The sequence below is a fragment of the Erpetoichthys calabaricus genome, chromosome 16 (assembly GCF_900747795.2).
Source record: "Erpetoichthys calabaricus chromosome 16, fErpCal1.3, whole genome shotgun sequence".
Taxonomy (NCBI): Eukaryota; Metazoa; Chordata; class Cladistia; order Polypteriformes; family Polypteridae; genus Erpetoichthys; species Erpetoichthys calabaricus.
Genome location: NC_041409.2, coordinates 64,700,928 through 64,725,696, shown reverse-complemented (window position 1 = coordinate 64,725,696; position 24,769 = coordinate 64,700,928). Strand labels below are relative to the sequence as shown.

At 42.0% G+C, this 24,769-nt stretch overlaps 1 protein-coding gene across 3 annotated transcripts in view; it reads right to left on the bottom strand.

Moving 5' to 3' along the window:
• atg2b (autophagy related 2B) overlaps window positions 1–24,769 on the bottom strand; it is an 84,416-nt gene that overhangs the window by 38,479 nt on the left and 21,168 nt on the right. For 2 of the 3 annotated variants that reach the window (XM_028822118.2, XM_051919861.1), the window contains exons 9-17: window positions 16,661–16,815; window positions 16,316–16,427; window positions 15,815–16,070; window positions 15,152–15,302; window positions 13,477–13,569; window positions 11,133–11,321; window positions 10,707–10,980; window positions 6,419–6,533; window positions 918–1,110 (exon numbers count right to left, since the gene is read on the bottom strand). In XM_028822118.2, coding sequence (XP_028677951.1) covers window positions 918–1,110; window positions 6,419–6,533; window positions 10,707–10,980; window positions 11,133–11,321; window positions 13,477–13,569; window positions 15,152–15,302; window positions 15,815–16,070; window positions 16,316–16,427; window positions 16,661–16,815 — 1,538 coding nt within the window. The remainder of the gene's footprint in view (window positions 1–917; window positions 1,111–6,418; window positions 6,534–10,706; window positions 10,981–11,132; window positions 11,322–13,476; window positions 13,570–15,151; window positions 15,303–15,814; window positions 16,071–16,315; window positions 16,428–16,660; window positions 16,816–24,769) is intronic. The other variant, XM_028822119.2, reaches the window with a different exon arrangement.

The window sequence follows — 24,769 nt, the reverse complement described above, 5'->3', positions numbered from 1 at the left end:
TGTGCGTCCAGGTGTCCGTGTGTGTGTGTCTTCTGGTGAAGTGCGCACACGCGGGGCACGGTGCGACGCGCGATATTACTGTCAGAGAAAATTAGAGGCGTTTCACGGAAATACAAACCAGTATTACTGCGAGAGGAAATTAAAGGTACACAATACAGTGACGCATATTACAGCCACATACAAGCCAGTATTACTGTCAGAGAAAATTAAAGGCATATTACCGACGCGCACGCCTGTATTACCGCCAGAGAAAATTAAAGGTATATTACGGACGTACAAGCCAGCGGACGTACAAGACAGTATTACTGTCACAGAAAATTAAAGACACACAATACACGGTGGCAGCCCATGAAGAACGGTCAGCACAGCAACTAAACATCAACAAAAGAAAGGCTGAACGACAAAGAAAAATACGACCAACAAACAGAATGAGGTCAAGGTCCCTTGCCATTTAATATAGACTATTCCTACTAATGTTTATGCACTATTGTTCTAGCGCCCGTTATTGTAACTGGCTTAATGTCTAGTAAAAGGATAAGTGTCTGTGTGTCTGTGCAGGTTGCTATGTACAGGTCATTTTAACAAATGGCGCATCACAAAAATTAACATTGCTTTTACGAATCCTAAGCTAAATGGCATATAACAAAGACAGATGCATTGCATGGTGCACTGCAAATGATAATGCTGAGGTTTATATTAATTACTTAGATTTCAACTCGTCTTAGATGAGTAGCACAGCTAGTTGTGTTATAAAACATCAACATTATCTTTAGGTTTTCCTCATTTACCACAAATAAAGGAGGCTATGTTTAAAGAGTTACTGTTTACTTACTTATTAATCGAAATATATGAAAAGTACTTCCAGAAAATAAAACAATATCCATGGGATATCCAATTATTTTATTAAAAATATTTACCTCTTCATTTTCATACATAACTCGGCGAGAAGAGAATGGAGAAGGTTCAGGTTTTGCAAAATCACAGACATCTTTTAAGGAATGGGCTGTGCCTTCTTCCTCTTCTGGGGAGTGGCCCTCAGTTTCCTCTTCTCCTGTGGCTACTCGCTCCAAAATGGAGTGTACTGCCATAGGGTTTACCTTTAACTCAATTCTGACAAAGAATACACATTAATATTCAGTCAATAAGGTCCAATCATTGTCAGTGATTTTGCACAATTACCCAGTGTTCAAATGGGTTTTCATCAGATGCACAGAATTTTCCCACATTGCCAAGATGAACTTGTTAGATTACCTGGCAAATTAAACTGACACAGTATTAGTTAGCAAACCTGTTCAAGACTTCCTTCTGTTTTGTAACTTATGTTAACAGATAGGTCAAATAAACCTGTACTGATTTACTTGGGTTAATGCAGTTAAAAACAAATAGCTTTTAATATATAAAAAACTGGCCTTATAAGTCTGGTGTCATTGTTATGGAGTCCTTATTAATCACAAAAAGGCATTTGTGAAAGCAAATATCACATGAATGCACTAAAAACAAACTCTTGTAGTATCAACAGCTTCTAAGTTGTTAAAATAAGGTACAGAAACTAAGACCAGTGCTGTTAGGAACACATTAAATATTGTGCTTGCCTATTTTATTCAATTTTTATCATTGCTGTCTTTGATACTTGTGCCATTATTATTTTTTTGACTTCATCACATATGTTGATTGGTGTATTTTTCATGGATGTTGCCATTTTGATCCAGTTTTTTTTACCACACTTTTTGATTACCCCATAAAACTCAAGCCAAATCTCCATTGCTATTATTATTCATTCAAATCTTTTTGGGAATTCCCTCATTTCAAATGACATCAACAGATATACTGTCTTGTGTAGTTCTTAAGCCAAAATAATTAACATCACACAGCAAACGGGTGGAGTGATGGCTCTAAGACTAGGGATCTGCACTGGCAATCGGAAGGTTGCTGGTTTGAATCTCATAAATGCCAGAAGTGACTCTGCTCCGTAGGGCCCTTGAGCAAGGCCCTTAACCTGCAGTTGGTTTATCCTGAGTATGACGTTAATCTGCATCCAGTCCTGCTAGCATGTCCTTCAACTTGCAGGGAAAACTTTGGGGTTGGTGGTAGGAATGCCACTCTAGCCACTGTGAAGAAAACCTCACACTGTTACAGTGTGGTTCTGAGGTGTCACCCATCCGGGTGGTTTGTCGTGTGGTGGGTGCAGCAACACACTATAAAAACATGCTCAAATGAGTTTGTGTGTGCACAACAAACTAAAAAGGGAAATTCTAGGCCCTGTTAGGGCCGGTTTATATTTTTATATTTCACGCTTGTAACACTTAACGTGCATGCACACGTTCCCACAGTTGTTTTGATGTGTCCTCTGAGCACATCATCAAAAATTAATGCGACACGTGCACGAATTGCAGTAGCAGCAAAAATACAGTGCATCCGGAAAGTATTCACAGTGCATCACTTTTTCCACATTTTGTTATGTTACAGCCTTATTCCAAAATGGATTAAATTCATTTTTTTCCTCAGAATTCTACACACAAAACCCCATAATGACAACGCGAAAAAAGTTTACTTGAGGTTTTTGCAAATTTATTAAAAATAAAAATGTGAGAAATCACATGTACATAAGTATTCACAGCCTTTGCTCAATACTTTGTTGATGCATGTGTATGTATGTGTGCCGTGTGTTCAGGTTTTGGTATGTGACATCATCCTCGTTGTATTATCAACATGACACAGCAAGTTGCACTGCAGCTCCAACAGGATCAATCTGCGTGCTTAAATGTTTGATGAATGGTTCGATATGGTGAAGCAAATCAAACTTAAATGCTAACATGAAAATTTACTTTCTTTCATCTATTTCTCGCAGGAACAATACAAGCATTGCATATTCCCCATCATAATGACGTGATACATTTTTTTTTTTAGCACCTTCGCCACAGCATCAGAATGCAAAGAATTTTTATTTTTAACATCTTTGTCCCTAAACGCACAACACAGCAAAACCGGATGTTTTTTACTTTACTTAAGTACATGCACAAGTATAGAGAGTAAACTTCTTGCATAACAGCAGCATCCTGGAGTGCAGGCATCGCATAACGGTAAGTATATTCACAGCCTTAGTGTCAGTATAGAGTTTGCACATTCACCCAATATTCAAAGAGGTTTTCATTAGATACTCAGTATTCTCTCACATTATAAAGATGAACTTGTTAGATTAAGTGGTGGATAAACTGATATAGTATGAAGTAGCATCCCTGTTCAGGACCACTTGCTGTTTTTTGACTTATGCTAACATGGTAGGCCAACTAAACCTGCACCTTAATCTGACTGAAGTTATCTGGTGATTGAATACATTTAGTTTAATCTGCAACTTTATAAGATGTTATTTTATTTCTATATCTGATAAAAGAGTAACTGCATTTTGTCATCTCGTATACAGTGGCATGTAAAAGTTTGGGCACCATTGCTTAAAATGTCTGTATATTATTAAAAATACTTCTGTGACTCCTAATTATTAATATTGTGACAAAATGTATATAAATAAAATCATAAGCTGTTTGTATGTTTGTTTGCTAATCATGCAAAAATGTCTGAACCAGTTTTTATGCAATTTTGCAAATGTGTTACAGTTGGTCCAACTTAATATGTAGACAATATCACATTTTGGAGATAGGGGTTGTAATGGGGGGTTAAGTGGGCAGATGTTTGCTGGGGCTGATGGGAGGACATCAGCAGCGGCATTCAGAAACTTTTGTACCTGCCAAATCAGAATCTCATTTAAGACTACAGATAGTGTTTTTTTTTTTTTCTTTCTACGTTTGGATAGCATTTGCATTTTATTCCTGGACTAGGGGGCTCTGCCCCCTGCTCGCCAACCCCTGGCGTTAGGGCATGACAAAGAGTGAGATGTATGAATGAGATATAGAATAGTGTGCAGGTGTGGATGATGCATATAGAAAGCAAACAATACAGTGTTTGGCACAGAGTAATGGTTTATTGGAATATTGTGATTTGTTGATGGTCATGGCAAATGCAGGTTTAATGGGGAACTGTCGGCGTTTCAATGTAAAAGGTAACTCTAGGTCAGAACTCGTAAGGTCAATTCTAGGAATGAGAACAGTATTGTTAGCATGTGATCCTGTAAGAACTGTTGCTTGAATAACATTGTGTGTCATATTTGCGTTGTTGATTTGTTTCAGGGTGCACTGTTCCAATGCGATGCAATATTTGTCCACATATGCGAAAGCAGTATGGGCCATTGCCTTTTGGTGGCCTGATATTTACTCCGGTAGATGCAAAAGCAAATGAACTATTGTAGGATCTAATGCAGTTCATAAAGTTTTTACTTTCAGGTACATCGTTAGTTAGAAGCTTCTGTAGATATTCAGGATATGAATGTAAAGGAGGCAGTCTAATCTGACCCTTTTGACAACAACGTGTAAATTCATTACTTGTATTGCCAGATGTTTCTTCAGGGAAGTTAAGTGAATGACAATGATTGCAAATGACATTCATTAATCCCAATGAATTTTCCTCAATAGTGGACTCATTATTGAACGCGTTCTCAGCTAAGTGGCGCAAGCGTTTAGCAGGTGTCTGACGTTGATGTCCGCGACGGGCAGGTTTTGCTTGTGGCGTTTGAGAGGCGTGTTGTTGCATGTCCAGTATTTGGGACGCGCTATTTTGGAGGTGTAATCAATTCGCCTGTGCTGTGCGAAAAGTCCGTTTCAGTCTACGTCGTGCATTGTTTGTATCGAGCCTTGTCCGTTTTTGTATGTCGGTTAGTTGAGCTTTCTGTTTTTGGAGCCTTGCTTGCTTGTTTTCCGGCAGTTCACATGCGCGTTGTAGACGCCTGCGTTCATTTATGCTGTCTCTTCGCTCCCATTTTTGTATGTCTGAGACGCGAGGTCTTTCGGTTTGAACTCGTGTCTGTTTCGATGCAGCACTTTGAGACGCGCGCTGTATGCGTCTACGTTCATTGTGTCTGTCCATTTGGGCACGTCTCTGTAATGGGGTTAGTTGAGCTTTGCGTTTTTGGAGCCGAGACATTTTTTCTCCCGGAGTTTCAGAAGCGCGTTGTATGCGCCGACGTGTATTTTGTTTTTTCCTGCGGGTTCGTGTGTTTGGTCCCGTTATCCGAGCCGTACTGTTATGTACCCGTGAGCGTGTATTCATGACTTGTTTGTTCTTCAGCGTGAGAAATATGGATAAGTAATAAGGAGGATCGCACTCACTGTTAATATGGAGCCTTTTCTGCAGTTGAACGGTTAATAGTGCTTTATTGTAAGGAGATCCACCTATGCTGCATAGTGTGAAGGTGTTGAGATGACGTATGTTTAATACGGACGGTTCCTTTAGAAATTGGGCTTTGGGTGTCAGTTCTTATTGATGTTAGTGTGTTTGTGGGTCTGATTCGTCATTGTTGTGAACGTTTCGTGTGCCATGTCCGTAATCTGTCCCGTTTCGTCTCTAATGGGCTTGGTGTGGCGGTCACGGATTCTTTTTTTTGATGTGGTAGGAGCTTGTTGAATCCTCCTGTTTGTGTGCGTCCCGTTTCGTGTGCAATGGGATTCGTGCGGTGCTGTGTGCTTTGCCGGCGTCTGAGGGGGGGGATGTTGCTTGGAGGGGGTGGTGGGATTGGTGGGGCGCGAGCGTCTTCTTTCTTTTTGTGTGCCAGGGGCTTGTTGAATCCTCCTCTTTGTGTGTGTCCTGTCCATTGCTTTTAGGGGGGGGGGGGGGGGGGGGGGGGTTGGGAGGGGAGATCTTGCGGGTTCGTTTTTTTTGTGTGCCAGGGGCTTGTTGAATCGTCCTCTTTGTGTGTGTCCCGTCCGTTGCTGTGGGGGGGGGGGGGGTGGGGTGCTTGGAGGTGGGTGTGGGATTTGTGGGGCGCGAGCGGCTTCTTTTTTTTTGTGTGCTAGTTTCTGTGCTCACTCCTTTTTTCTGTGGTCGCGGCCGCCTCTCGCGGCGCCTCATTTCTTGGGGCGCCTGCGCAGTATGTCTTTTTGCGGCTCCGGCCCATGGCCGGATGTCCCTGTGTCCATCTGGTTTACCATTCTCGGTTAGTAATGTGGATTAGAGCTTTTTTCCTCAAGAGTACAACTTTTTATCTCACTGTACGTTGTGCTTAGCCATTTTTCCAAAAGGCAGTTTTTCCCCATTTATCTATCCTCATGGAATCCCAGGTACTTTCGCTAGTAAAAAATAAAACACTACACTTTTAAATGTCTTAATATAAACATGTGGATTTTTATTTTCATAAAATGTTTTAGTCACTGCATGATCTGTTAACTAAATTAGTAACTTTGTTTTTATTAAGATTAGCACAAAAAAAAACGTTATTTGAATAAGCAAATTTGAGAAGACTAGATTTTTCCATGTTTTAACAATAACTACTAATGAGCTACAATAACAGAAATCTAGTATTCCAAATTCTTACCTTGGCCAGTCAAACTTGCCAGAATCTGAGGTAGTCATTTCTCCATCTACACCACGAGACACCCTGATAAACTTCTGAATGGCATCTGCATAGTAGCTATTATCCTGAAAGCTGCCTGAAAATGTTTACAAGAAACACAATTAGAACAGTCAGTTACAGTTACCTATACCAGTCTTGATAGAATTATTCTAACAATGGGCTTCAGACTGGGTAAGAAAGTGCTCAGTACAGTTCTGCACACATGATTCTGGGTTAGATTAAGTAAGTTTACAATCAACAATACTTGCATACATAAATAACACTATGTGTTTTGAAAATAAACCAAAAGATAATGCAAATATTTCAGGTAGTAAGAACTATGGCCCACTGCTGCATTTCTTTAGCATGCTAATGGTTTTTCAACTGAACTAAAATAGCTTAAAAAAACACAAAACAAACAAAGGAAAAAACAACTTTGAACAAGTTACACGATTTATTAGAGATCTGAGACAAAACATTTATATAGGGATTTAGTTATATTGTACCTGTCTTGACAAATTTTAATGTGATATCAACTTGCTACGGGGAGACAGATTAGTGTTAAATAAAAATGTGGTGGGGCAGGTCCTTGTTCATTCTGACAAAAATTAAGTTATATGAATAAAAACAAACAACTATGCTAATAAAGAACCATGGTTTCCATTAAGTAAACATATCACATTTTTAACAAGTAAAAATGCAGCATTAGTTCCGTGCAGTTTTTACTCAAAATTGTCTATGAACTTATATTACCTTATTAGCAAGTGTCTACAATGTCTAAATTCAACACAAGGCAAATACAAGAATAGACTGAATTCAGTTTTCAAGTATAGTGCTCTTCTTCATGTACAACCTCAGAACATTTACACATATTTACAATTATAATATAGTATGAATGATGTACTAAAGGCTGCACTTGTGTACATAAATACATAAATCAACTGTTAAAAATACACTGTGAGAGACGTCTGGGGACCTTGCCCCACCGGGACACATGGAGACGGGAAGAACCAGGAGAGGGGCTATATCTTCCCCAGAACGCAAGAGGGCGACCTCCCTGGATTGTATGGGGGCCACAGAGTTTGGAAGCTCAACCTTGTGGGAGGATGTGGCGCATGGACAGCTCCGGAACTGTGGTCTGCAGCACTTCCGCCACAAGCGGAGGTGCTGCCAGAAGAGGAGCTTGATGCCTATGCAACACTTCTGTCACACCCGGAAGTGCTGACGGTTGTTAATTGGGGGCACCTGGAGTATTTCCGGATGCGCTATAAAAGCGGCCGGCTCACTCCATTCCAGGAGCCGGAGTCAGGTGGAAAAGGACGGAGCTTGCGTGTGAGGAGTAGAGGCGGCAGAAGAGAGAGGGAAAAAGAGCACTGTTGCTGCTAATTGTGCACAGTTATAATTGTTATGCTGAAAATAAAACGTGTGTGTTTTAGAACATTTGGAGTCTGTCTGTGTCCGGGTTCAAGGTTCACGGTGGCATCCCAGATGGAACTCTCTGCCTGGTTCAAGGCAGAGACCCATCGTTAAAAATTAATTTGTGAACCACCCGGCGCAGCAGATGAAGACGCGAGCATGCAAAGGCACACCCGTTGGCAGTTGGCAGTTTGCCCTTCAGCCGCAGAAGCTCTTCATTTCCAATGAGAAGGAAGAAGGCTAGGCGTAATCTGATGGCAGCGGGCACCTTGGAAAAGCACGTCGCCGCGAAAAGGATCAACACGCATGAAGAAGAGGCCAGGCCATGGTAGCTGCCTATGGATGATGGAATCCTAGAGGTAGGTAACGAACCCAGGGGTGGTTTGCCCTGGGAGTGTTGTAGTGCTGTTCCGTGTGCCTACCTCGTAGAGGGAGACCGTCCGGAGGTGTTTGGCTGGCCGAAGGGTGCCGATTCCAGAGCTGGCGGCAGGACAAAGTCCGAAGAGGATGAGGGCCCGCTGTACAGAGAGAAACCGCGACCAGCGGTGGAGCACCAGCAGCCGTATCCTATGGGGAGTGGCCCGAAAGAGCAGGGAGTGCTGAAGAGCCAGGGACTGCTTCGTGAGGCAGGTAAGGGGGTGGAGACTCTGTGCTGGAGCCCTGCAGTTCTGATAGGACGAGCAGGGACAGTGAATCACCACCCCACGCCAATGCCACACCCAACAACGCATGCGCAACAAAGGCACATGAGTAATGACTCCCGGCCGGAGAACCGAAGAGGCAGAGGCCTTTCCCCTCGCCGGCCGAATTAAATGTATTTGTGTTGCAGGAACTGCAAGAGGCTGCGATGGGTTGGCACACTGCCCGGGATTGGTTCCTGCCTTGTGCCCTGTGTTGGCTGGGATTGGCTCCAGCAGACCCCCGTGACCCTGTGTTCGGATTCAGCGGGTTGGAACATGGATGGATGGATGGAATTGCAAGAGGTGATAAAACCCGTCAAAGCATTGCTGAAGGTCGCCGGGATGATTAAAACGGTGATCGGCAAATTGGAGAAGACAGAGAGGCTGCCGCAGGAGAAGGTGGAACAGTATCTGAGGCACCTCGGGCGCTGCCTTCTCACAACAGACGTGGCGGTGCAGTGAAGTGATACCGGAACCATAAATAAAAACAGAAGCGCCAACAAAGGAAGCGGCGATACTGTTGAACGGACTCAAGTAGTGGGGTGTCCGACAGTAGACCGGGAAACGTGGACCGAATGCGCCATTCCACTAGAAACATCTAGGGCGTGGGAAGGGGTTGGCTTGTGTGTGTCGGCACCCAAACAGACCCACACCCAAAAGGGGCCACAGTTGTGTCTCAGTCGAGAGGGGTACAAACAGCACGGGGTCCCTCTTCTTGTCATAAGAGGATCCCAGCTGTCATATTACCCCAGAGTAACGAGAGACCGCGAGAAAAGGGATGGTTTCCCTATAAGAAGAAGCGTGAGCCGGCGTGCTCACATGCAGTAGTCAATCGCTTTCGGAAGGAGCGGAATAAAGCCCCGAACTTAGCTGAGGATGAAGCGGGGCGGAGATAACCCTCTAGTTTTTATATCTTGAAGGTGCAGTTGGAAAGAGGGCGCCAGTGTTACGAGTGCCACGGTATTGGGCACACGTGGAGATGCCTGGAACTGGCGTCAGCTCAGCGTCTCTGCACCGCTTTCCTCATTTTCTATTGCAGGAGGAGACCGTGGACTGCGGTATACCGGTACCCTCGCATGAAAGGAGCCAGCCAGTCCCTCGCAGGACATGCCGCCTCGCCCTACAGGCTTCAGCTGGGGGAGGGGCAGTGTGAGAGACATCCGGGGACGTTGCCCCACCGGGACGCCTGGAGACGGGAAGGATCTGGAGTGGTGCTATATCGTCCCCGGAACGCAAGAGGGCGACCTCCCTGGATTGTATGGTGGCCACAGGGTTGGAAGCTCAACCTTGCGGGAGGATGTGGCCACAACCAGGGGGCGCCCGGACAGCTCCGGAACTGTGGTCCGCAGCACTTCTGCCACAACCGAAGGTGCTGCCAGAAGAGGAGCTTGATGCCTATGCAGCACTTCTGCCACACCTGGAAGTGCTGCCGGTTGTTAATTGAGGAGCACCTGGAGTACTTCCGGGTGCGCTATAAAAGCGGCTGCCTTACTTCATTCAAGGAGCCGGAATTGAGTGGAAGAGGACAGAGCTTGGGTGTGAGGAGCACAGGCGGCAGAAGAGAGAGGGAAAAAGAGCACTGTTGCTGCTAAATTGTGCACTGTTATAATTGTTGTGCTGAGAATAAAACGTGTGTGTTTTGGAACATTTGGAGTCCATGTCTGTCTGTGTCCGTTCAAGGTTCACAACATTTACACATATTTACAATTACAATATGGTAAGAATGACGTACTAAAGGTTATACTTGTGTACATAAACACACAAATCAACTGTTAAAAATAAAAGATCCATGGCATCATAAAATCCTGTTAGCATACGAGACATGAAAAGATAAATGTCCTCCGTTGATGAAGATCAATAATTTATAGTTTCAAAAAAATAGCTGATGATGCTATCCTGAATACTACATTAAAAAATGCTAATAATCGAACATAAAAAACTGAAGGTAAAATCTGAAAGTGTTACAGCAGGTAATTTATACAACAAACATCAGCTCACCACAATATACATATTTTTAATTACAATATAGTGTATAAAAAATGCAAAAAAATATATATTTTAATTTAATTATATATGCAAACTCATCAAACCACTACATTTTAAAGAATACATCTATTACACAATTAGGAGAAAAATCTAAAAAGATAATTTTTATTGTATTTCTTTTGACTTACCAATCATTTCTCTGAATGTTAATTCAAGCTTCATCTGTTCTTGAGAAAACCCGATAGTGAACTCTGTTTTGAATTCCACATCTCTGAATTCCAGATAAAGAATTTCCTTCTGCAAAGATTTCTTGAACCAGGGACCTCTTTCCTGGTCTGAACGCAAGTCAGGTATTGGAAATCGCACAGCCAGATTTAATATGGGCATGTTTACTAAAAAAGATACCCTACAGTTGGAGGGTGATCTTGAATCATCCAGAAAGACTTCGGTAAATGCCTTGTGCTGGTAAAGCAATAAAATTCCAGATCTTAAAAAAGTCTTTTGGCAAAATCTTATTAAGTCTAATAATGTTTAATTAAATTATAAATACTTTACTATATATTAAATTATATGATTAAAGAATAAATTAAATATTTTGGAAATGTTGTACTCACAAGGCTAACATTCTTATTGTATGATGTATACATATGGGATGCCATCATTTCAGTTGTGGCTAATTTCTGCGGCTGTAGCAAAGAGTTGAGTCTGTCTACAATGCTGATGTCCAGTTCTGAATATACAGAGTCCAGCTCAATATTAAATTCGGCCTTTTGAGGCATGGAGCTAAGTCGACCCTGGCTGCCCTATAAAAAATAAAAAGTAATGGAGAGAATAATGCAAAACAAATAAATAAATAAAATAATTACATATTACAGTTAAGTTGTACTGTTGAAAATATATTTAAATTATTTTTTGCGATAAATAAGTTCCTATGTTGTCATGGGAAATGTTTGAACCCAAAGCCCTTTCTTAACCTACACTCACTGGCCACTTTATTAGGTACACCTGTTCAACTGTTTGTTAGCACAAATATCTAATCAGCCAATCACATAGCAGCAACCCAATGCATTTAGGCATGAAGACATAGTCAATCTGACCTGCTGAAGTTTAAACCAAGCACCAGAATGGGAAGAAAGGTGATTTAAATGAGTTGAATGTGACATGGTTGTTGGTGCCAGATGGGCTGGTCTGAGTATTTAAGAAACTGCTGATCTACTGGGATTTTCACACACAGCTATCTCTTGGGTATATAAAGAATGTTCAGAAAAAGGGAAAATATCCAGTGAGCGGTAGTTCTCTGGGTGGATATGCCTTGTTGATGCCAGAGGTCAGAGGAGAATGGCCAGACCAGTTTGAGCTGTTAGAAAGGCAACAGTAACTTAAATAGTCACTCATTACAACCAAGGTATGCAAAAGAGCATCTCTGGACACACAACACATTGAACCTTGAAGCAGATGGGTTACAGCAGTAGGAGACCACACTTGGTGACAACTCCTGTCAGCTAAGAACAGGCAACTGAGTCTACAATTCACACAGGCTCACCAAAACTGGACAACAGAAGACTGGAAAAATGTTGCCTGGTCTGATGAGTCTCAATTTCTGCTGCAATGTTCAGATGGTAGGGTCAAAATTTAGTGTCAACGACTTGAAAGCATGGATCCATCCTCCCGTGTATCAATGGTTCAGGCTGGTGGTGGTGTAATGGTATGGTGGATATTTTCTTGGCACACGTTGAGCCCCTTAGTAGTACCAAATGAGCACTGTTTAAAAGCCACAGCCTACCTGAGTACTGTTGCTGACAATGTCCATCCCTTTATGACCGCAGTGTACCCATCTTCTGATGGCTACTTCCAGCAGAATAACGTGCCATGTCACAAAACTCAAATCATCTTAAACTGGTTTTTTGAACATGACAATGAGTTCACTGAACTCAAATGGCCTCCGCAGTCACCATATCTCAATCCAATAGAGCACCTCTCAGTTGTGTTAAAATGGGAGATTCACATTATGGATGTGCAGGTGACAAATCTGAAGCAACCGTGTGACGCTATCAGGTCACTATGGACCAAAAGCTCTTGAGGAATGTTTTCAGCACGGTGTTGAATCTATGCCATCAAGAATTATGGCAGTTCTGAAGTCAAAAGGGGTGCAACCAGGGACTAGCAAGGTGTACCAAATAAAGTGGCAGGTGAGTCTATGTCAATTATTATACAATTGTCCGAGGAATAACCGGTTATCTGCTGACTTTTTAAATTTTGAAAATTAAAAACAGAGAATAGAGTATACTTAATTATATTTGCTTTACAAAAATAAAAAATGTGTTTTCATTCCAAACTTTGCTTTTAGCAGACACAAGTATTTCTAATGACTCATGTGCCTATAAAATAATACTTTACATAACAGTTACCTTTAACACAAGCCAATGAAGATGGGGTTGTGTATTTGTTTTATTTGGAAGTTAATGGAAAAGAAATGCAGACAGGATAAGGAAAAATATTAAAAGGTTGTTTGCAGGTATAGGGACGCTACTGATCTATTATTTTGTTATATAGATCTACAAGCTCTGTGCCATATAACAATAAGTAGACATGACCAAATACATATAAATAATACTAATGGCCATACAATGAGTCAACAGAAGAAAAGCTAACATTCGCAGTAACTGGTATATATAATAACACCTTGAGACCATAGTTACTGAACTTGATGAAATATAGCACCTGGCCTGCATTAAATGAAACTGGATGAAATTGCACAAATATTTCTGAGAGATATAGATTAAAAAAAGACCTAATAGAAAAATCTCCCAAACAAGAAGGACTGTCCTATAGCAGGACTTATAAAGAAATGGTATTCATTGTCATGCTAAAGTGTTCAGATTTACAGGCTGCCAAGAGCTTTTGGCATTATGGTAAATTCCACATAAAGAACAAATACGCTGGAAATTTCTTTAATACCTGTGGTCCCCGACGTTCAGAAAACTTGTAATTTAGATGTAGGCAACAGGTAGAGGAAGATTCCTTCATATAGCCAGAGTCAAATCTTACTAGCTATGGAAAAAAAAAATGTCAGGGTTAAAATTTATATCATATGCTATGTGCAGTTGTAAACACATCTTTGCAAGCAGGTGTGCAAAATCAAGCATGAATGGAAAGAGAGACAATGAGGTTAAAAAAAAAAAAAGCAAACATACAAAATTCTGAATACATAAAGAAAGATCTTCAGTAAAAACTTAACATACTAATAAAAGTAAATACATATGTTAAAAGAAGAGTGCTTTTGAACTGCTAAAGGCAAGCAGAATCTGCACTCAAAATGAAATGAGTTCACATAAGAATGGGCTTCTCCAAAAAGAATATTTAACTGAAATAGCTCTAAACTACAAATTCATTTATATTTAAGCAGAAGCAACACAAAGAAATGCCTCATATAAAATGCACAAGTGGTCACTTGTATTTACATTTTGAGTTATTTTTATGTAACCTCTTACTGAAAGTTAACTTGTCAAATTTTAAAGTGTAAATGCTTTGTACAAAATATAATGAGCACGCCTTTTCAAGTTTAGAAAGTGCCTTCTCTATGATCACTTATTTTGTCGGAAAAGCATGAACAGTGTTTAAAGTATTCTTCGCAATGCTTTGTCCTGCATATGATGTTATAATGCATCCGGCACTGCAAACGGTCCTCCTTTTTGCAGGGAAAACTTGGGGGTTGGTGGCATGATTGGTACTCCAGCCACAGTACAAACTTCACGCAGCCCCGAAGTGGTAGTCAAGACTTCTTAATGCTGTCCATGGGAGTAGCTCTGCTGCATTCATTCACAAGAAGGCTGTTCGCATTATGAACGGGATGGGTGAAAGCCATCAGGAGCCTCATAGCCAGAGGAGTTGAAATTGACGGAGAGCCAATGGGGTCAGGCCTGCTGGAGATTGGAACTAGTGTGGTGATGAAGCAGCACTTGGGTCTTTTGAGACGGTCCATCCGGGTAGGCGTGTGGAACTTCTTGTCTCTCCAGCATTTCAGGAGAGTGGGACTGGACCACATGTCTGCCTGGGGAGTTGCCAGCTGGGATCCCGAGCTGTTTTGTTGTGTGGAGGGTCCAGCAACACACTCTACCAGTGCACGTTCCCCAACCTGACCTAACCTTTCCAATGTAGCTCGTATTTAATGAAACAATATACCATTTAACAAAGCTGTGACAATAAGACAATTAAAAAAATTAAACACAAATTAAGATGAATGTGTCTGTGATGTGAAGGTTAAAAGAAAAATTATAAAGGTTTACAAAACAAGTGGCAAATGTTCACATGTCCTGGCTCATTATAATAATGACCATATCAGTACTGACAATCCTAAGATCTAAATATGTAAATATACTTGTCCACAATATTATGTTATATTAAAAGATTCTAGAAACACTTTAAGTGACACCTAGCTACATAAAAATAATATATACATAGCTAAAATGATACTGATCTTCATACATTAATAATGATGCCTCAAAAGATTAGATATGCACATTTTCAAAGAAGGACTTAAAACCTCATTCTAAGTATAATCATACCTTACCTGCTGACTTACAAGTTACAGGACAGTACACTGGAATTAATAATTTTATGACTTTGCCCTTACCTCAGTGTACTGTGGTGTGCCGGATAAGGAATCTGTTGGGAAGAGGCATTCCAAAAGCTCCATGTTTCCAATGGACATATCTGTATTATAAATACGAAAATTAGGCCCTTGACGCTGCTCATACATCATCTTGAGCGAAGTGCCAACAAACCTGTTAAGGAAGCATGTGCCATTAATATAAAACACCTAATTAATATAAATGTGGAATTATTGTTGGACATATACTAAATCTCACAATAATAACCATAACAGTATCTGGGTGCCTTTCACAAAATTAAAAACATATAGGTTTCATATAAGTTTACCTTGCTTTGGCTAATAAAGGTCTACAGAGTGTTTTTAAGCATTTAAAATTAATTTTGACAAACATATTTTTAGTCAAACAGCTAACATATCAAAACGGATTCTGATCTACATTCAACCATCACCCAATTATTTCAATAATGTTATTCAAAATATATGATCTGTAAAAGGAAGTGTAACATGACTGCTACAGCAAGTATTAAATTAGAGAATAACTCATAAAATTCTCCTTCTTAATCAAGAAAATTAAAAATGGATCTGTAGCAACAACCTTCATTAGACACATAAATACACCCTGTTAAGCAAAATAAGACTTCATAAAAGAAACAGTTTTTCATATAAAACAAAAAAGAAATTTACCTGAGATGATCATGGGGACAGGCTTTGTCAAAAACTGGGCGAAGATTCTGAAAATTTCCTTTGGTGAACTCAGAAGTATTCATTTTTTCAATGCAACTAAAAAATCCTGCTGCCATTATTGGCAACGGGTTCTGACTGAGGCTTGTTTCTGGTGGAGGGAGTGGATCGATGTGAAGCACAAGCACTGAGAAACTACTCACTGCCAATCTGAACACAACATCTGGTCGTGATTCATCAGCAGAGTTGGACTTGGATGCTGTAACAGAAGTACAGCAAAAAGAATATTCTCTCATTTTATTTAAATAAACCAAAAAGTGATAATATAACAGTGTTTTGAATCAGAATGATTAAATCATACCAAAAACATGTTTATATTGAAATACATTTACATTCAAACAAATAACATTATTTAGCAAAAAATAACCTGCTGTAGCACAGATACCAAACACTCACTATTTGAGATTAATTCAGAGAAAATCAAAGAATTAAAATTACACTTACAGGTCTGTCGAAGCAGCTTTGGGTGAGGTTTGGTCTCCTTGTGCAGAAAACCAGGTTCTTGCACCACTGTTTCCCGATGTCTTGGAGGTTCTAAGTAATCATCCCATACCGTCTAAGAAATAAACATGGAAATAATTTGTAAAACTGACAACAGATCTCTGACATAACAGCAATTCATAAAATACAATATGAAAGAAACCCATTTACATGATGAACAAGCATGTCCAATTATTATGAACATGAAACAACAGGAGAGAGAAAACATAGTAATTTCTTTGAAAAGGAAAGCAACATTACATAAAAGAATGCAAAAATAATTTGAAGACAATAAAACCTTTTTCTTACAGCAGCATTACCAGAGGGGGATCCTGTTGGAGAAGTAGTATACTGACTATTCAAAGAAAGATCCAAATCATCAGTGGGAGGGTCTCCAAGAGGAGGAAGAGATGAAAGGCTATGAGACATATCCATTTCAGCCATAGAAAAGAAAACTTCTTCTTCTTTGTTTAAAAGAGACAGAAAAGGGAAGATGAGAATAAACCGTGTTAATATCAACAGAGTATTTGTCTTAGAAAATATTTTGTCCAACATCTAGAAGTGCTGTATTGGAGTGTGGGTTCATTACTTCTTAAAAATAATTTGTATTACAGATAATGGGTTATGATTTGGTTCACATATAGAAAAGAATAAATAGTTAAAATTTATTATTGGTATGAAGCAATTCGATTGCATGTGCATTTGTGCTGGTATCTGGAAGGCTGCCGGTTCAAATCCTGTTACTGCCAGAAGTGATCCTACTCCACTGGGCCCTTGAGCAAGGCCCTTAACCTGAAAATAGCTTCAGGTGTGCTGTACAATGGCTGACTCTGCACATGTAGAAAGACAGTTTCCCCTCGAGGATTAATAAAGTATATCAAATAAAAAAGAAAACAAAAATTTTAAACTAACAAATTTTAGAAAAATTATTAAAAACAAATCTGTTAAAGCAATTATAATGCCTTATTCAATTATAAATGAATTTTAATTTCACTTAGACCAACAACACTCATTTTTCTGAGCAAAATATTTAAGGAGATAGCAATCTGAATTCAACTTTTACAATTAATATACAAAACAGAAGCTACATTATCTCAACCAATACCAATGTTTCCACAGTCAAGGAAATCAAAAGTCACAGTTTTTTATTTTCAGTAGGATAGGTCTATGTTTAATTTTAAACACCAGGTACAAGACATGAGACAAAATGAGGAACAGGCAGCCTGAAAAAAAGCTAGTAAAATTACAAAACCTTTGAGATAATACTGTCTTCAGATTCCCATAAATCCCTATGTCTAATTACACGCACCTTGTCAATCATTAATAAATATATGTGTGTACCTATCCAATGAAAGCTTTGATACAGTTTTAAACTAACTTTCAAATAGTCAAATATCTGCCAAATATACCCAGACCTATCATAATATGGATAACTGAAAATAATTTGGGGGAAAAAAGAGAGGACTATAAATGAACATATAGTATTCAATTAACAGACCTTCCAGTTTTATATCTTCATCATTGTTAATTTAAATTTAGTTTACTAACATTTAGAAAACATTTGAAATTGCTGTTCAATTACATAATTTACATAAATACCTTGCAAAGACCAAGCTTAAAAATTAGTAAAGAAAAGACAGACATGTGCAAATACAAAAATATAACAATAACATAAATGAAACAAGAACAAACATGACAATAGTGGAAATTTTTGCACTTGTTTTACATTTTGTTTATTAATAACCACTAAAATGACAATGTGATTAAAAAAGCGTTTTGTCAATTTTTGTCTAACATTTGTAGAGACATAAGAACATCAATCCATTGGTTTTCTTAATTCAATACATACAATTCAAGGTTGCAAAGAAAAAAATTGAAAGTATAGGCCAAAAAAACAAATATATCCTTCAACTAGAAAAATTAAAAAAACACTTTGTAAACGGTCTTAAATGGGTGCTGGGTCATATTAAGTTGCTAGAACACTGAATTCACTGTCGTAATCTTCTTTATTTACTTATCTGGTTTGTACAATGCTATATACTGTATACCCTGCTGTTCTTTCTTATATTCTGTAAGTGCCCTGAGCATGGGAAAGGCGCTATATAAATAAAATGTATTATTATTTTTATTATTAGAACAGCCTTAAAGTGCCTAGAAAAAGATTGTAAGTGTCAGGGACTATACTGGAAGGATAAGATAAAATCTGCTGATACGAAATTCCATTATTTGGTATTGGTACCAATGGTGGTGGCAGAAAATTCTTTCTAAGGCACCACTCCAGAATTTCACAGTAGTGATCAGGCGACTACGTCAATCTTGGTATAATTTTCTTGACAGACAGACAGACAGACAGATAGATACTTTATAAATCCCAAGGGGATATTCACATACTCCAGCAGCAGCATACTGATAAAGAAAATATTACATTAAAGAGTGATAACAATGCAGGTATACAGACAGATAATAACTTTGAGTATTGGTGGAATTGAAGAGTCGCATAGTTTGGGGGAGGAACAATCTCCTCAGACTGTCAGTGGAGCAGGAAAGTGACAGCAGTCTGTCGCTGAAGCTGCTCCTCTATCTGGAGATGACACTGTTCAGTGGATGCAGTGGATTCTCCATGATTGACAGGAGCCTGCTCAGCACCCGTCGCTCTGCCACTGATGTCAAACTGTCCAGCTCCATGCCTACAATAGAGCCTGCCTTCCTCACCAGTTTGTTCAGGCGTGAGGCGTCCCTCTTCTTTATGCTGCATCCCCAGCACACCACCACATAGAAGAGGGCACTCGCCACAACCGTCTGATAGAACATCTGTAGCATCTTATTGCAGATGTTGAAGGACGCCAGCCTTCTAAGGAAGTATAGTCGGCTCTGTCCTTTCTTACACAGAGCATCAATATTGGCAGTCCAGTCCAATTTATCATCCAGCTGCACTCCCAGGTATTTATAGGTCTGCACCCTCTGCACACAGTCACCTCTGATGATCATGGGGTCCATGTGGGGCCTGGTCCTCCTAAAATCCACCACCAGCTCCTTGCTTTTGCTGGTGCTCAGGTGTAGGTGGTTTGAGTCACACCATTTAACAAAGTCCTTGATTAGGTTCCTATACTCCTCCTCCTGCCTACTCCTGATGCAGCCCACGATAGCAGTGTTGTCAGCGAACCTTTGCATGTGACAGGGGAGTCCGATGTATATAGGCTGAACAGGACCAGAGAAAGTACAGTCCCCTGTGGCACTCCTGTGTTGCTGACCACAATGTCAGACCTGCAGTTCCCGAGACGCACATGCTGAGGTCTGTCTTAAAGGTAGTCCACGATCCATGCTACCAAGTATGAATCTACTCCCATCTTTGTCAGCTTGTCCCTAAGGAGCAGAGGTTGGATGGTGTTGAAGGTGCTAGAGAAGTCCAGAAACATAATTCTTACAGCACCACTGCCTCTGTCCAAGTGGGAGAGAGATCGGTGTAGCATGTAGTAGTGATGCTCTTTAAAACATTCATTGAGAGGATGTGCCATGTGGATATAGCTATTGTCTTCCGGAAATGATTTCATCACCTTCAGGATAGAAATGCATCACCAATGACCAGACACTCCACAATAATTATATGTAATACTGAAACTTTGTTCAAGACATTAATTTTGCCAGAAATTTAATACAATGTACTCACTGTGGCCAGGTATCTTGGAAGTGAGTAGGACGAAGCATTTCATTAGTCCTTTTAGATTGTCTTTTGGAACGGCTGGTCTGTGGAGGAGCGACCTTAGCAAGCAGACAGGGCTAGGAAGCTGGGGTTTTACATTTCATAGGTTTCTTTTGATACTTTCACTTCTCTTACATTTATCCTTTCTTGTATTTATGGTATAAAAATAAAAATAACTTTGAAAAAGAAAGTATTGTATTATTTTACTGATTCTGAAAAAAAGTGGCACACTGGGCCATATTCCATCAAACATCTTAAATCTGAACCCTATGTTTTGTGATTTTGCTGATTCTAGGGTACCTGCTAATTCACACAGCTTGGCATGTCTGTAAATGTATATAACTTAATGAATACATGTTTGATTATATAAATCTGAGCATTTGCTTCATCACTGGCCCATTCTGACCTCAGCTAAATTGGGAAATGTGCCTCATGCTATAATTAGTTGTTTTGATTGCTTAAGTTATTTCATCATCCCTCTGCTCGGGAGCTCTGCCTCATTTACTTATACTGCTGGCAATAAAAGTAAATTTAATTAGTTGTGGCAGCTATTGAACATTAATTTTAAGCAAAACTTGCAAGCATACTGCTATTTTACAAAAGTTTTGATATTTTCCAACACAGCACAACATTATTAGTTATTAGTCTGAATGAATGAAATATATGCCATTCATCCATAAGATTTTAACAAACTTCACCTCTTGTGCTGCCCAGGTAAGGGCTGTCTTTTATATACCCCTGAGCCTGAAAAAGTGTTAACAGGGGAAATAGGCACAATTACACATCATCTTAACACATTTTTTTTTTTTATTTTGTGCTTTTGTTTTTTTAAACAACTAAATACTACAAATTTGATATAGGAGGACAAAAGTGCACTTTTAAAAAGAGGACATGTTCTCAGCGTAAATTACACTGTGCATACACTATTGATGGACATATTTTGTATCAGTGAACCACAACTTGAAAATCTGTTGTGTGATATTACTAAATTAAAACACACACATACAAAAGCAGATGTCTGACCAATTAGAACATAATTAAGAGGTTTGATGAGTCTGGAAACTGAGTTTCTGCCCTAGTTAGTGATCAAAATCATAGTGGATTGCTGTCCAGGAAAACTGTTTTGCATTTTTCACCAAATAGTAGTTTTTATTTATGTAAATTGTTAAACTGTTGTCCGGGGCTTTATGCCCCTGGTAGGGCCACCCAAGGCAAACTGGTCCTAGGTGAGGGATGAGACAAAGTGCGGTTCAACAAAACATCCATGATGAATACAAAATTTTGACAGCATTTTCCCTCGCCTGGATGCGGGTCACCGGGGCCCCCCTCTGGAGCCAGGCCTGGAGGTGGGGCTCGATGGCGAGCGCCTGGTGGCCGGGCTTGCATCCATGGGGCTCGGCCGGGCACAGCCCAAAGAGACAACGTGGGTCCCCCTTCCCATGGGCTCACCACCTATGGGAGGGGCCAAGGAGGTCGGGTGCAGTGTGAGTTGGGTAGTGGCCGAAGGCGGGGACCTTGGCTACAGAAGCTGGCTCTTGGGACGTGGAATGTCACCTCTCTGAAGGGGAAGGAGCCTGAGCTAGTGCGCGAAGTCGAGAGGTTCTGGCTAGATATAGTCAGACTCACCTCAATGCACAGCTTGGACTCTGGAACCAATCTCCTTGAGAGGGGCTGGACTCTCTACCACTCTGGAGTTGCCCCCGGTGAGAGGTGCCGAGCGGGTGTGGGCATACTTATTGTCCCCCGACTTGGAGCCTGTACATTGGGGTTTACCTCGGTGGACGAGAGGGTAGCCTCCCTCCGCCTTCGGGTGGGGGGACGGGTCCTAACTGTTGTTTGTGCGTATGCACCGAACAGCAGTTCGGAGTACCCACCCTTTTTGGAGTCCCTGGAAGGGGTGCTGGAGGGCACACCTTCTGGGGACTCCCTCATACTGCTGGGAGACTTCAATGCTCACGTGGACAATGACAGTGAGACCTGGAAGGGCGTGATTGGGAGGAATGGCCCCCCCGATCTGAACCCGAGTGGTGTTTTGTTATTGGACTTCTGTGCTCGTCACGGATTGTCCATAACGAACACCATGTTCAAGCATAGGGGTCTTCATATGTGCACTTGGCACCAGGACACCCTAGGCCTCAGTTCGATGATCAACTTTGTGGTCGTGTCATCAGATTTGCGGCCACATGTCCTTGACACTCGGGCGAGGAGAGTGGCGGAGCTGTGAACTGATCACCACCTGGTGTTGAGTTGGCTCCGATGGTGGGGGAGGATGCCGGTCAGGCCTGGTAGGCCCAAACGTGTTGTAAGGGTCTGCTGGGAATGTCTGGCAGAGCCCCTGTCAGAAGCAGCTTCAACTCCCACCTCCGGCAGAACTTCAACCATGTCCCGAGGGAGGTGGGGGGACATGAGTCCGAATGGGCCATGTTCCGTGCCTCTATTGTTGAGGCGGCTGACCGGAGCTGTGGCCGTAAGGTAGTCGGTGCCTGTCGTGGCGGCAATCCCCGAACCCGTTGGTGGACACCAGCGGTGAAGGATGCCATCAAGCTGAAGAAGGAGTCCTACCAGTCCCTTTTGTCCTGTGGGACTATGGAGGCAGCTGATAGGTACCGGCAGGCCAAGCGGAATGCGGCTTTGGTGGTTGCTGATGTAAAAACTCGGACATGGGAGGAGTTTGGGGAGGTCATGGAAAACGACTTTCGGACGGCTTCGAGGAGATTCTGGTCCACCGTCCGGCGTCTCAGGAGGGGGAAGCAGTGCAGTGTCAACACTGTGTATGGTGGGGATGGTGCACTGCTGACCTCGACTCGGGACGTTGTGGGTCGGTAGGGGGAGTACTTCGAAGACCTCCTCAATCCCACTAACATGCCTTCCAATGAGGAAGCAGAGCCTGGGGACTTGGAGGTGGGCTCCCCCATCTCTGGGACTGAGGTCACCGAGGTGGTCAAAAAATTCCTTGGTGGCAGGGCCCCAGGGGTGGATGAGATTCGCCCGGAGTTCCTCCAGGCTCTGGATGTTGTAGGGCTGTCTTGGTTGACACGCCTCTGCAACATCGCATGGACATCAGGGACAGTGCCTCTGGATTGGCAGACCGGGGTGGTGGTCTCCCTCTTTAAGAAGGGGAACCGGAGGGTGTGTTCCAACTACAGAGGGATCACACTCCTCAGCCTCCCTGGAAAAGTCTATTCAGGGGTTCTGGAGAGGAGGGTCCGTTGGATAGTCGAACCTCGGATTCAGGAGGAACAGTGTGGTTTTCGTCCTGGTCGCGGAACAGTGGACCAGCTCTACACCCTTAGCAGGGTCCTGGAGGGTGCATGGGAGTTCGCCCAACCAGTCTACATGTGTTTTGTGGACTTGGAAAAGGCGTTCGACTGTGTCCCTCGGGGAATCCTGTGGGGGGTGCTCCGAGAGTATGGGGTACCGGACCCCCTGATAAGAGCTGTTCGGTCCCTGTACGATCGGTGTCAGAGCTTGGTCCACATTGCCGGCAGTAAGTCGAACCCATTTCCAGTGAGAGTTGGACTCCGCCAGGGCTGCCCTTTGTCACCGATTCTGTTCATAACTTTTATGGACAGAATTTCTAGGCACAGCCAGGGTGTTGAGGGGGTCCGGCTTGGTGGACTCAGGATTGGGTCACTGCTTTTTGCAGATGATGTTATCCTGTTTGCTTCATCAGGCCGTGATCTTCAGCTCTCTCTGGATTGGTTCGCAGCTGAGTGTGAAGCGGCTGGGATGGGAATCAGCACCTCCAAATCCAAGACCATGGTCCTCAGCCGGAAAAGGGTGGAGTGCCCTCCCAGGGTTGGGAGCGAGATCCTGCCTCAAGTGGAGGAGTTGAAGTATCTTGGGGTCTTGTTCACGAGTGAGGGAAGAATGGAGCGTGAGATCGACAGGCGGATCGGTGCAGTGTCCGCAGTGATGCGGGCTCTGCATCGGTCGGTCGTGGTGGAAAAGGAGCTGAGCCATAAAGCAAAGCTCTCAATTTACCAGTCGATCTATGTTCCTACCCTCACCTATGGTCATGAGCTATGGGTAGTGACCGAAAGAACGAGATCGCGAATACAAGCGGCTGAAATGAGTTTTCTCCGCAGGGTGTCTGGGCTCTCCCTTAAAGATAGGGTGAGAAGCTCAATCATCCGGGAGGGGCTCAGAGTAGAGCCGCTGCTCCTCCGCATCGAGAGGAGTCAGATGAGGTGGCTCAGGCATCTGATCAGGATGCCTCCTGGACGCCTCCCTGGTGAGGTGTTCCGGGCACGTCCAACCGGGAGGAGGCCCCGGGGAAGACCCAGGACACGCTGGAGGGACTATGTCTCCCGGCTGGCCTGGGAATGCCTTGGGATTCTCCCGGAAGAGCTAGAAGAAGTGGCCGGGGAGAGGGAAGTCTGGGCATCTCTGCTCAAGCTGCTGCCCCCGCGACCCGACCTCGGATAAGCGGAAGAGGATGGATGGATGTTAGTATGGAAAAGATTTAAAATGTATATACATGTATAAAAAAGTTTTTTAAAGAATTAAATTTTGAGGGGCAGGTTTGTCTATTGAGGAATAAACCTGTCAACTAAAGACCTACACAAAGCACATCTATGACTTTATGGTACTCATTTATTCAAGGAGTACCAAGAAGAAAATAAAGAGACCCCAATCCCCAATTTCTGAAGTCTATTACACTTCCAAATGTTCAAGTAGTCATTGCACTGCAGCTGAAAGTGAAGTGGGGTGAAAAA